The sequence below is a fragment of the Sander vitreus genome, chromosome 10, assembly GCF_031162955.1.
Source record: "Sander vitreus isolate 19-12246 chromosome 10, sanVit1, whole genome shotgun sequence".
Lineage (NCBI taxonomy): Eukaryota > Metazoa > Chordata > Actinopteri > Perciformes > Percidae > Sander > Sander vitreus.
The window spans coordinates 33,190,654-33,203,415 of NC_135864.1; the positions used below are offsets into that span (position 1 = coordinate 33,190,654).

The 12,762-nt window shown below is 42.4% G+C and overlaps 1 protein-coding gene across 1 annotated transcript in view; it reads left to right on the top strand.

Moving 5' to 3' along the window:
* LOC144524760 (connector enhancer of kinase suppressor of ras 2) overlaps positions 1 to 12,762 on the top strand; it is a 69,916-nt gene that overhangs the window by 28,947 nt on the left and 28,207 nt on the right. The window contains exons 6-9 of the mRNA XM_078261223.1: positions 4,448 to 4,567; positions 6,280 to 6,339; positions 6,479 to 6,547; positions 11,820 to 11,966. Coding sequence (XP_078117349.1) covers positions 4,448 to 4,567; positions 6,280 to 6,339; positions 6,479 to 6,547; positions 11,820 to 11,966 — 396 coding nt within the window. The remainder of the gene's footprint in view (positions 1 to 4,447; positions 4,568 to 6,279; positions 6,340 to 6,478; positions 6,548 to 11,819; positions 11,967 to 12,762) is intronic.

A 12,762-nucleotide genomic window follows, 5' to 3' on the forward strand; every position in this document is an offset into this window, starting at 1 on the left:
AATATTAGGGGTGGGGGGAAAAAATCGATACAGCATAGTATCGCAATATTTTCCGTGGCAATATTGTATCGATACACAGACGCCAAGTATCGTTTTTTTTTTTTATTATAAATGTGTTGGTCAGTTTGTCTGCTTGACAATCCCATTTTGGAGCAATACAACTGAAGTGAGATGAACAAACAGAGAAATGTATCTTTTAGATAAAACAGATGTTAAAGTTTTCTTTTGGGGATATCATTTGAAATTGGGAAAAATTAGAAGTTGGAAAAAAAGGTAATGAATTGCAATATATTGCAGAATATTGCAATATGTTTAAAATCGCAATAATATCGTATCGTGACATAAGTATCATGATGATATCGTATCGTAAGGCCTCTGGTGATTCCCACCTCTAATAAATATGTCCCGTAGATCTCAAGACACTGCACTTCCTTTGGTCCTCAGTCGATCGGATGAACCATTGTCGAGTAGTTAGATTTAACATAAAGCATTTTCTTTTACATTTTTGACATGACATAATAATGAAAAATAACTAGTGAGCTATCTGCCTACGTGCTACCTGATTGCTAACTCACTAATGACTTTTAGAAAACTACATTAAGAACAAGCGCTGAAACATCTAGTATCTAGTTTTATATTTCCTCCAGTATTTGACAGGGAATATTGTACTCAAATTTAAATTTGCATCACATACACATGATCATCTTGTATAATGACATCATTATTTAAAGTAGTTGAAATGAGCCACAGCTCATCCTGCTGCTGTTTAACATTAAAATGCTGCTAATGCATTAGTAACAGCCAGTAGTATAAATAACTGGAGACCCTCTAAGGGACCGTTTGGTATTTATGGAATGGACCACCGGAGGAAAATAGGTTGAGGGTCATGTCTTTTTACTCTTTGTTGAGGGGAGGATCAGCCTAAGGGGGAGGGTCACCCAACTTTTGTATGAGAAGAGCAACATTTCAAAGTGTCTTGTTTGGTGCGTATTTATCCATGTAGCTCCATGTAGCTCTCTCAGTCTCGGCCCCTATCGCTAGCAGATGGGTCCCTCCCTGTTTAGTCAGCCAGACCTGTAGCTTTAGAGACCGTGGGATTTCTCAAACTGAATAAATCCCGCTCGCACATATAAACACAAAACTTTGCTAGCTCAATCGTGTTGTGACTAAGACATCTGATGAAATCATTAGCATGATTGCCGTACTGTTTAGTTCAAAACATCCAAAACACCGTACGAAAACATAGCTGACCAGACGCAAGCTTTTATTTTAAAAAGCCGAAACTCGGGCCGCGGACAGCACCAGCCGGCAGCCGGGAAGGCATGAGACGGGAGGTATATCCTTTCGGTCCCGGTGATTATTTGTGATTATTTGTGAAAATGTGCAAACGACAGCCTTTTCAAGGCATTTGAGAAGGAAGGAGTGGTAACATGCAAGCTCCCAAATTGACGCTCATCCGAGAAATGGAGTTTTGGATAATGTTCAGCTTCGGCAAGCTTACCTATGCTAAAATATACAATGACTGCAACCATAGCAACCAGTGTTGAATTACCCAGTGTGCTTTGCTGAATGGTCTCAATGTTTTATTGTTTTATTTCATGTGAATACTAGTTTACTAGAGGAGTAACTTAGTATTTGAAGTAATGCAGTAATGCAGGAAGTGTGCATTTAGTGTCAATGCTTATTATATTTCCACAACAATGTCAGTGAGTAAATCTATTGAAATGGCCACCACACCATAACAGAGGAGTGGGATGTGTAAGCTGAGAATGCAGAGGTTTAGTCATCATCTAATGGCTGTAAAAGTCAATGGGAATCTATACATCTTTTCTAAGGGCAAACCAGTTCCGTTAATTTTTGGGGGAGGCTCATCCCTTTCCTCCCAATCATTTTGCAGGGTCATCCAAATTGTATTGCTGATGAATGGAGGGTCAGGTCTATTTTGACTAAAGGTCCCAAAACTCCTCTGTTGGCCCCTTAAATAAATAATGAACTGTCCCTATAAGGACCCACTCTGCATAATGAGTATTTTATGTACTTTATGAAACCTAAGTACACTTTGTTCTGAATAGGATTACAGAAATACAAGTTTTAAACTCTGCTCTTTTCACATGGTGGTATTGGCAGTTTAACCTAATTGAGCTATGGCGATTGATCCAGACAGACATATAGTATGAGGGAGTCTCCAGTGTGCATCCAGCATGGGCTTCAGGCACTGTTTAACGCTAAAGTCAGCTCTGCTGTAGCTACTGTAGTGGTAGTTGTACGTTTGTCAGCTTCTGCTCAATAATGCAAAACTCACTGCTACTCTGTTCTCCTCCAGACTACGGCCTGCAGCAATCAGATGGCCAGGGATGGTGTGTGTGTGTGTGTGTGTGTGTGTGTGTGTGTGTGTGTGTGTGTGTGTGTGTGTGTGAGAGAGAAAGAGAGAGAGAGAGAAATAAGATATGAGCATGTGTGAGTCTGTTTGTCTGATGGAGCGCGAAGTATGTATGAGTGTGTGTGTGTGTGTGTGTGTTTTTTATGTGCATGCATGCATAAGGATGAGAGGGATTACATAAGACTGTCCTAGTTGTGTGTTTTTCCCTTTCCCTTGTTTTCTCCCCTTTCTTCCCAGACTCTCCCTCCCCACCTCCCCTCTTCTCTCCTCCACTCTCCTTCTCCCTCCTCTCTCCATCTTTTTCTGTGTCTCTGCTCAGGTTTATATTTGCTGCACACGTTCATGTGTTGTGAAGTAGATGCACCCGCGTTCGATGTGTGTTCGCGAGGGAGAATGAGAATGAGGGAGGTGGTGGGTGCGGTGGGAGGAGAGGGGGGGCAGTGTGCAGCCAGTGCTTAATCCATTTGGCAGCGTACTATGTCTGGCTTTCTGTTTGACTGCTCTTAAATCTCACGCCAGCCAGTCACATAAGTTAACTTCCCTATAATCTGCGCTCTGATTCTCCGGAGGCGTGTCAGATCAAGGCTGGGTGTGTCAGTACTGGAGGAGTTGAGTCTCCACACTGCTAACTGGCCTTTTGTCTCTCGGCCCGTGTTAATCCCAGGTCAACACTATTACTCCAATGATCAAAGAGGGATGCAAGCAGAGCCACAACATTGTCACTGGCTGTGGTTTCCAGCTGGGGACTTTGCATGCTAGTCATGGTTCTATAGGCTGGATTAGATATACACTGCTTCTACTTTGATACTGCTTTTCCCCTACTATCTTACTTACGTCGTTTTTTTCCCAAATTAAAGCTTTTAATGTGTCTGTGGATGACATGAACAGTTCTGGGTATCCCATTATGTAATGTGTACACGTTGACTGGAACATAATATTAATAATAATATTAATGTATAAACAGAAAACTAAACAGGCAGTGAAATGTTCAAATAACTTACACAGAAAAGGATGGAAGTGTGTGTGTATTAATGTGTGTGCGTGTGTGTGTGCCTGCGTGCGTGTGTGTGTGAGCGACAGTGAGAGACACAGAGCGAACATAAGCATTACATAGCCAGCTTACTGAAGATCCTCCACCTTTTCTCACACTGAATGAATCATAGGCTCTGAGCTATAGTGTGTGTGTGTGTGTGTGTGTGTGTGTGTGTGTGTGTGTGTGTGTGTGTGCACATGTGTGTTGAAAAGATCTCTGTTAATTTCATAACTATAATCCGGTAATTGCTCATTAGGATTGAGATCAGAAGATTAGTTTATGCAGGGTTCATCACTGTCATGCTGCTTGTGTGAATGTAGACAACGTAAATTCTCTTACATGCATGTCTGTTACAATCCAGTGTGTGTGTGTGTGTGTGTGTGTGTGTGTGTGTGTGCACTCGGCAGCGATGCGATGAGACAGGATAACCAGGGTAACCATCTCTGTAAACCCAAATCCCACCCACATCTGGTGTATTTGCTCAGATGCACTACGTATTAGGTAATATGTGAATGTAAATCCAGTGTAAAAAAAAATAAAAAATACAGCATAGATAATCTAGCCACTCTACAATGTGTCGGATTTTGTTTGTTTAAAAAGCCCTTATCGTCTCCCCCAAAAAATGACACATAACAACAAATGAAATCTATGCTCTGTAATTTAGATGTTAGAAAATGTCATGTGGGCACCTCGGGGTTGGCTGGTATCGGTGATGTGTTGTTCTGTCTGTGGCAGTGTCTTGTGGGCATGCCTGTCGACAGACTGTGACAGGAAACAGTTTGTGTGCTGGAGTGATGGAAGTGGCGATGTGGAACAATCTGATGAAATGATTTCTGTTTCACCTCCTCCAGCTAGGTCACGGAATCCCTCGCGGACCAAAACCAATCTCAATAACTTTCTGTCTTTCTCTTTTTCTCTCTCTCTCTCTCTCTCTCTCTCTCTCTCTCTCTCTCTCTCTCTCTCTCTCTCTCTCTCGCTCTCGTTTCCTGTCCTTTTCCCCCCGCTGCTTTCTTTACCTCCGATGCCATCTCCAGTGTAAGACCTTAGCGGGGATATGCGACCACATCATCTCTCTGTCGTCAGACTCTCTGGTCTCTCAGTCCGCCCATCTGGAGGTGGTCCACCTTACCAGCATCATGCCCAGTGAAGGGCTGGTAAGGACACACCTGAGCATGCACGCACATGCATCTACCAGAGCATTTTTTTAAAGATGCACTAATCAATATTTCCATATAATCCATGGACCAAATGAGTGTAATGTGAAAGGGGTCACTGGTGATGAAAAACCAGAGAATTAGATCCCCCTCAGCTCAAGGGAGTGTTTTAGCGTTACAGGTCTTCTTAAGTGAATTGGCATTTGGACTTTATTTTATTTTTTCACAAAGCATTTGAACATTGTCCTTTCAAAGCTGTTAAAAGTGTTTTAACATGATTGAAGCCATGTCTCTTAAATGCATAGAAACAATTCAATTCAATATTCAAGGTGTGTAAATATGCAATGCTATTGTTTATTGCTACGGGACTTCACCAGGTCAAAATGTGAGACTTGGAGGTTTTCGCGTTTATGTCTTAAGTCAAGACTTTAGAGGGTGACAATTCATGTGTAGATGAAGACAAATGAATGGAAAAACGTGAACAAATCTGTGGAAAAACAACAAAAGCATACAGAGGGTCACTGAATGGTTTAAAGGGAACAGAATTGATGTGAATCAGACACAAAGCCTTCCAAGTCAACCTACCTGGAGATTTTGCACCGACATGTCAGGCGTGTTCTCCACCACCATCATCAGAACAGATGATGAATGAGAGAATATCTTTTGGAAGTAGATTTCTAGTAGAGTTCAAAGTCCTGAACAATTGACAAGGATCACTGAAGCTAAGCATGGTCGACCAACACCATACCGAGACGCTTCATGTTTGTTATCCCTTTCATTTGTCACCCATCTGTAAGTCAGGTCACACGCCCGTTAGTCTCGCTTTGCCAGACCTTCCTCCACAGCGCTGCGGAGGAGGGTCTGGCTAGTCCGCACAGTATTCCGGGATGGGAGAAAAACGTGCTCTGGTTTATTGGCATTTCATTAAACCAATCACAATCGTCTTGGGCCCGACAGAGCAATGGTGCCTCTTGATCCTCACATTGTCCTCGAGTCAAATTTGACCCATTTTCAAAAAGTTTTTATATCCGAAATTATGGGTTTCTTTCAACCAAATTGTCAAAAAAAAAGTAACGTGGATGGTTCGCTACAACGCTCCTCACAAGTAAAGTAAATGATCAGTTCACTACTTTCACTGAATATGGGTGTTTTACTCAATTTTATAGCATTTGAAAATAAACAAAAACAAAAATGTCGGAAGTCGACCAAAACATTAAAAATAAGTTTGAATTTTAAATTTTGACCCAGAAAAACAAAACGTTGCGTGGTCAACGGGAAGACAACACAAGGGTTAAAAAAACTGTCTCTGGAAGGAACTTGTTTTGGTGGAACGTGTGAACGTTCAAAAGTAGTTTTAGTCGTGCAACAGAAAGCTCAGATTGGACAGATAGTCTAGCTAGCTGTCTGGATTTACCCTGCAGAGATCTGAGGAGCAGTTAACCATAGTCCTCACAAATCCACCAGAGGTTAGAACGCCGACACAAAGAAAGAGGAAGGGGACGGACATCCGGCCGAAAATTAGGGACAACCGGCGGAATTTCCGGCATCACCTGAACAATCCCCAAAATTAAATGTCGTCGATGTAGACTACACACCCGTCAATTCAAGTCTGAAGTCGAGACGTCTAATTCTTAAATGTCAGACCTACATATCATGTATTTCCCTGTGTACTGTGTTATTCTAAATCCTCCCTCCCTGTGCTTGTGTTTTAGGGGATGTATATCAAATCGACGTATGATGGACTCCACGTTATCACGGGAACCACAGAGAATGTGAGTTTTTGTTTGACTCAGTAGCAACTCCAATTCATTGTCTCAAATTCCACATTGGCAATGAATCCATGCCTGTAATATATCTTGAATATGTTCTCATGGAGTGTCATTTTCTATCTGTCAATTTCTGCCTCTGCAGTCTCCAGCAGACCAGTGTAAGAAGATCCATGCAGGGGATGAGGTGATCCAAGTCAACCACCAGACAGTGGTGAGTTAAAAAGCTTCCAAACACTGTAGTCACAAAAAGTCACGGGACAGTTCCCATGGGTTTCACTGCAAACTGTCTTTCGTTCTCCATTCTGTGCTATGTTGAGGAGATATCAAGGTACATGATGTCTGCTACCACCACCACCACCACCACCACCACCGCCATGGTGCTTCCTGTCCTGTGCAGCTATGTAGGCTAATTAGACTTGCTGTGGGAGCAGATTATAGGACGATTGTTACAAGACCTCTGTTCAGTCCAGTGTGATTCTCAGCTCACTCTTTTGCGGAATTTGCTCCCATTGTCGTAAGAAACCCCTGAAGGAGGCGTCTGGTTTGAAATGTGAACTCATGTTCCACTTTTTAGACTTGAATAAGTTGTATTTCTGCCTTCAACTCATCACACCAGAGGGAAGCGCCAAAATGGGCAGCCATTTTAAATGAAACGGTGCCTTGTGAGAGCAAGTGATTGAGCGTGCTGTCAACTCTGGCACCAACAATTTGTTCCAGCGTTTATTTGAGATTTCTGAGGGAGGGAGAAGAAGGCCTGTGTAGACAGCTTTTGCGTGCTCTTTCTGCGAGTATTTCCTCCTACGTCTCGATAGGTGCTGCTCATGCGAAAGCGTGCATGCAGGTGCTGGGGAGCGGCGTTGATTGACACGTGAGGGAGCTGTGCGTTATCTCTCTTCCTCTCTCTCCTCAGGGTGACAGTGCAGATCGCACCCTGCCAGGCTCTCAGCTCCAACTCCTCATTACTCCCTCAGCTAGACCCTCACCACTCTGATCCCTCACTCTGGGGGAGGAGATAAGCAGGGGGAGACAGAGGTGTGTGTGTGTGTGTGTGATGGGGGAAACGGGGGTGAAGTAGTCATGGGATGCTGTGATGAGGCTGGGAGAGTGGGGCGAAAAAGGGAGGAGGAAGTAAAGAGGGACTTAGGGAGAAGAGGATGAAAAGAAAAAGGGGGGAGAACAGCGGAGGGAAGTCTCTCGTCAAGATAGCAATTTTTTCATCCTAAATCGAGCTGCTGAGGAGGAAAGATGGATATACACACTACCGGCAAACTCTCTGTCAACATCACAGCTGATAAGTTTATCTAGCGAGGCTCTAGGCCCATATTTAAAAATTAGATTAGTGGGAATATTGAATGAACAAATACCATTACATTATAGAATCATTATGTAGACCTATCCCACGTATTTAGCAACAGCGCTGCTGACATGTTTATGCATGAGTTTCTGTTTGAGAGCCACTTCAAAACAGGACTCGCAGTTTTTAGCTCAGCTTCTCTTTTGAGGTAAAATGTGGAATTTGCTCAAATAACAAACTGATTGTTTGAAGAGGCAACATAATTATGTGGAGGTAATAGCATCTGGGAAAATAATGAAGACCTCGGGGATTTGAAAAACCTCTCCAGCAGCAGTTTATGCTCTATTATTATTTTTGGTAGGTCTCCCCCTGTTTCCCTCTGCTCTCTCTGCGTATTTGCATAACAGAACAGTTCTAAACTAGCCTGGTTAGGATAGGCTTTGTATGTGCTGTTAATACACACTGTTGTGCTGTCCGCCATTGTGGTGGAGGAGCTGACAAGGGTTGAGAAGTTTAGCAGGATCGAGGTCCAGTTCAGTTTACTTTCAGTTCAGTGAATTCAGGAATGTCCCGTTGGGACACTAGACTGGGTTTTGTTGGACAATTTTCTGATACCAGTGCCAATACAATACTTGCAAGCAAAACAATTTAAGAACTTTGGCTTTTTCAGGGGTTTTCCTGCCTTAGAATGGGCTGTTGGGGGGCGACTACGCACAACAGTAAGCATGATCGGTTTGCGTACAGTAAAGGCAATGAGTCTGTGTTACCTTATTTGACAGAAATCTGTATGCATTTGCCTGTTATTTCTGACAATTTGAGTAAAAAGAATGTTGTTTATGCTTGAGTAAGTGAAACGCCAATCAACAAAACTAATAATATTATTAATATTCAAATACCACCGTTAAAATCACCGGAGATCTGACACAGCCAGACTCTGGATGGTAAAACTAAGATAAGCGCTCCTATTCAAGTTTATGCTCTGCTTTTCTACTGTTGTTTGGTAAATTGCTATTAAACACAGGCAAAGAGGATTTTAATTGCTATTTGTTTTCTCACAATTCTTAATATTTTGGCACTGATTTTCCTATGGTGCTGGCTAAAACCTCTTTTGCGGGCACCACAAATTCCTCTATGCAGGAAAAACCATTACCGTTATTGTGTTAAAGGAATAGGTCAACATTTTCTACTCTTGTCGAGAGATAGATAGAGAAGATACCACTTTCTTATTTGCCTGGTCAATATGAAGCTACATCCCTGAGAGGGTTAGCTTAGCTTAGCATAGAGACTGGAAGCAGGGGGAAACAGGTAGCCTACGGCAGTAGTTCCCAACCTTTTTTCCTTGGCGCCCCCCCTACTTATGTCTAAGAAAAGCTGAGCCCCCCCCCCCTCCGAAACACAAGTTGAGGTAACTCTCGAGATAGAGCCTTACTTTCTTTTTTGATACAGAGGAGTTATCAGCACTTTTACGTTTCTCCGCCATGTTTCATTCATAAAATAGTGATGCCGTGGCGGGATGCTAGCAGCTAGCAGCTGACCTGATGACAGCAGGGGTCCCAGGTTAAGAGGTCCCGGAGGTTTGGCCTACTAAGTAGCCTGCCTACAATTTTAAGCGAGAACAAAAATACATAGTTTTTATACAGACTTTTGTATACATTATATATTGTAGTGTATTATCATAATTTGTGCAAACGTGCAAATATTTTTTTTGTTACCTCAACCTCAAACCAGATAAAGACTTGCGCACCCCCTGGGATCTTTGCTGCCCCCTGAGGGGTCCCCGTACCCCTGGTTGGGAACCACTGGCCTAGGGTCTGTTCAGAGGTAACTCAAAATCAGCCTACTAGCACCTCTAAAGCTCACTAATTAACTTGTTGTATCTTGTTTGTTAAGTCTAGCCCCCTCCTCCCAGTCTCTATGCTAAGCTAAGCTAACCCTCTTCTCGCTGTATCCTCATATTGATTGGACAGATGAGAAAGTGGTATCAATCCTCTCACCTATCTCTTGGCAAGAAAGAGAATATGGGTGTTTCCCAAAATGTTAGCTTAGCTTAAGAAGCAGAGGGTCACAGCTAGCCTGAACAAGATATAGCATGTTAATTAATGAACTTTAGAGGTGATGGTATAGGATGATTGTTTTTTTACTTATGGACCTAGGCTACCTGTTTCCCACTGCTTTCAGTCTTTATGCTACACTAACTGTCGCGTGGCTGTAGCTTCATATTAAACAGATATAGATATGAGAGTGGTATTGTTTTTTTCATCTTAATCTCAGCAGGAAAGCAAATACTTGTCCAATAAATTGTGAACTATTCCTTAATAAAAGAAGCCAAAGTGCTCACTGTCTGAACACAAGTACAAGTTCAACAACTTTGTCTAAAACCGGCAATTTTTTTGATTTCAAATCAGCTGCTGATCAAGAAATAGCAAAGAAGATTACAAAACTGACCAGAGATTCAAAGCCAAATATTGGTACTTGAAGGTTTTTGATACACAGACACATTTCTTCCAGAATGTTTGGTTTGATACAGAGGCCCTATTTCTGTCACTAGGAATTACAGTGAGTCCAAGTGTGTCCTAGTATACCCCCTTTTGTTTTAGTGGGCAGAACAGGACAAAACATACAGTAGTAAATTACTTCCGTCAGAACTGTTGTTGTTGGTGAACACTGGCTGAACCCGGAGTTCTAAACTGGGCCAAAGAGAACAGGAAACGAGCCGCGAAACAGACTGGTCATCATCATCAGGAATAAGGTCAGAGCAGTTCTGTGTGTGTGTGTGTGTGTGTGTGTGTGTGTGTGCGTGCGTGCGTGCGTGTGGTGGCCTCTGCGGGCCCTTCCAGTAGCTGAGACCAATGTAGCCAATCAATGGCCTGACGAGTGCTGCGAGCTCTGGAGACAGGCTGGCCGGAACCACGAGGAAACACAGCAGTCAGCACTCCTTTCTGACTCTTTTACCATCTCTCTCTTCCTTAGAACGAAACCATACTGGCTAAGCCGTCCTTTATTTTTATATGTTGTGTAATAACCAATTTGGTGAAGCTTTAGTAAAACATGTTAAGTAGCACAAAAGCAGTGTGTCTGAGGCAAGATGATGAAATAGTTTGTATGCAGCAGTTAGTTGTGTCTGTTGAAGTAGCAGTAGCCTGGATATCACATGAACCATATCGAAATTAGAAAGCACTCAGAGAACGTTTACCTTACTGCCAAGGCTGCGCAAGCCTCTAAAAAGTAAAAGTTAGTTTAGTAATGTTTAGATTTTTAAAATCTCCAATTGGATTCAAATCAAAAGACACATAGTGATGTTTATTTTTTCCTTGATCTTAGGATCCCGTGTAGTTTTTCTCTGCCGTTGTTTGTACTGTTAACACTGTTTTGTTGAATTTGTATTACTGTAAAAGAAATATGGACAATTATGCACATTTTCTGATGGCAGCTATACATTTTTGGACATGACCTACAGTACATCACCTGTGGGAATAATAGAGCTTTAAATACATCTCTGAAACAGTTTCAACAAAAACTAAACATCAAGGTAAAATCTGTTGTATTAGACTGCATTCATTGAATTGCCTCATAAACTGCCAACTAATTGCATATCAGATTGGCCACATTTAAAAGAATTTTGCAACCAATTGTAAAAAATAAGATAAGCACAACAGCATTGTATGGGGTTGTTCGGATACCTTTTGCACTAGATTTGGTGAAGATGGCCAATAATGATCTTAGGCAGCTTTTTTCGGGAATAAAAAGTGACTCCATGTCCCACTGTTCAGGAGCTGTGTGAACATGTAAAGTACTGTTTATGGTCTAATTTTATACCAAAAGTCACAGGCCTGAAAACATTATGGTCATTGTGCGCATATTATAGTAGGACGTGGGGGCTCCCCGAGGTTAAGGCGTCAAGACACTGACCATGGACTGCAACGTCCATCATTTGGAGACCTTGTTTCCTATCATCTGTCTAATAAAATGATAACATACATGACTAGTAGCATGTGGTGGTATCAGGACCTGCGCGTGGTGGTTTACAGCAACCGTTTTTAAAGCTTCATATCTGTGCGTGGTGGTTTACCTCAGCAGATTTGGTGCACCGTGTACAGCATGTGTATGTGTGTGTGTAGTGGTTTGCGGCAGTTGTTTCGGTAGCCCGTGTGTGTGTGTGTGTGTGTGTGTGTGTGTGTGTGCTCCTTAGGTGGGCTGGCAGCTGAAGAACCTGGTCAACGCTCTGAGAGAGGACCCATGCGGAGTCATCCTCACGTTGAAGAAAAGACCTCAGAACACTCTGAGCTCCACGCCGGCTCTGCTCAGGAACGTGCGCTGGAAACCGCTGGGCCTGCAGGTAAACACCAGTAACATATGGACGCCTTCACTGCAGTATCATAACAAGCCACATCCTGACCTGAGAAGTGCTAAACTGACTCAATGACATGCTGCTCTACAAACACTCCATTTGGAATTTTAACAAAGAAGCGTGAAACTGAAATGTGTATATCTGCACACTTCTTGTACTTACGGTGAGGGATTTGTACAGTAAGCTGTGTTGTACCTCTGGCTTTATCTTTGACTCACTCTCAGCTCTGTCATTACTGCCCACACTCTGCATTCTCCTACTGGCATTTTAAACAAATATTTTCAAAGGAAACTTCTTCACTTTGTGACCTCGCATTAATCCTCCTGTTGAGTGTTTCAACAAATCTCTTTTTGTTTTACAGCCTGCCGTACAGCTGGTACAGTTCAAAGCCATTTACAAATGTGTCTGTAGCTAAACCTCCATCTGAAGAGAATTTATGCATACCAAAAGCATATTTCTTTAGATAGAGATATATTGAGATAATAAAGGGGGTAGAAATAGCTAATTATCTTATATTTGCACTTTGTAGATGTGTGAATGACTTAAATGGTATAATATGGCCTGAACTCCCTGCTCAGGAGCTAGCACAGGGCAATACAAGTTCACCGAAAGGTGCTACCCAACTCCCACTCACATTCATATTCATATTGGATGAGACGTCGTCCTGATTCATTCAAACTTTGCCACAAACATCTCCTTTTTTGAAAGAGAGTACATTTGTAAAGTACAGTAGCTCTAAAAGGTGGAATACTTGCTTGAAGGCTTACAGCTCAGAGCGAGGGAA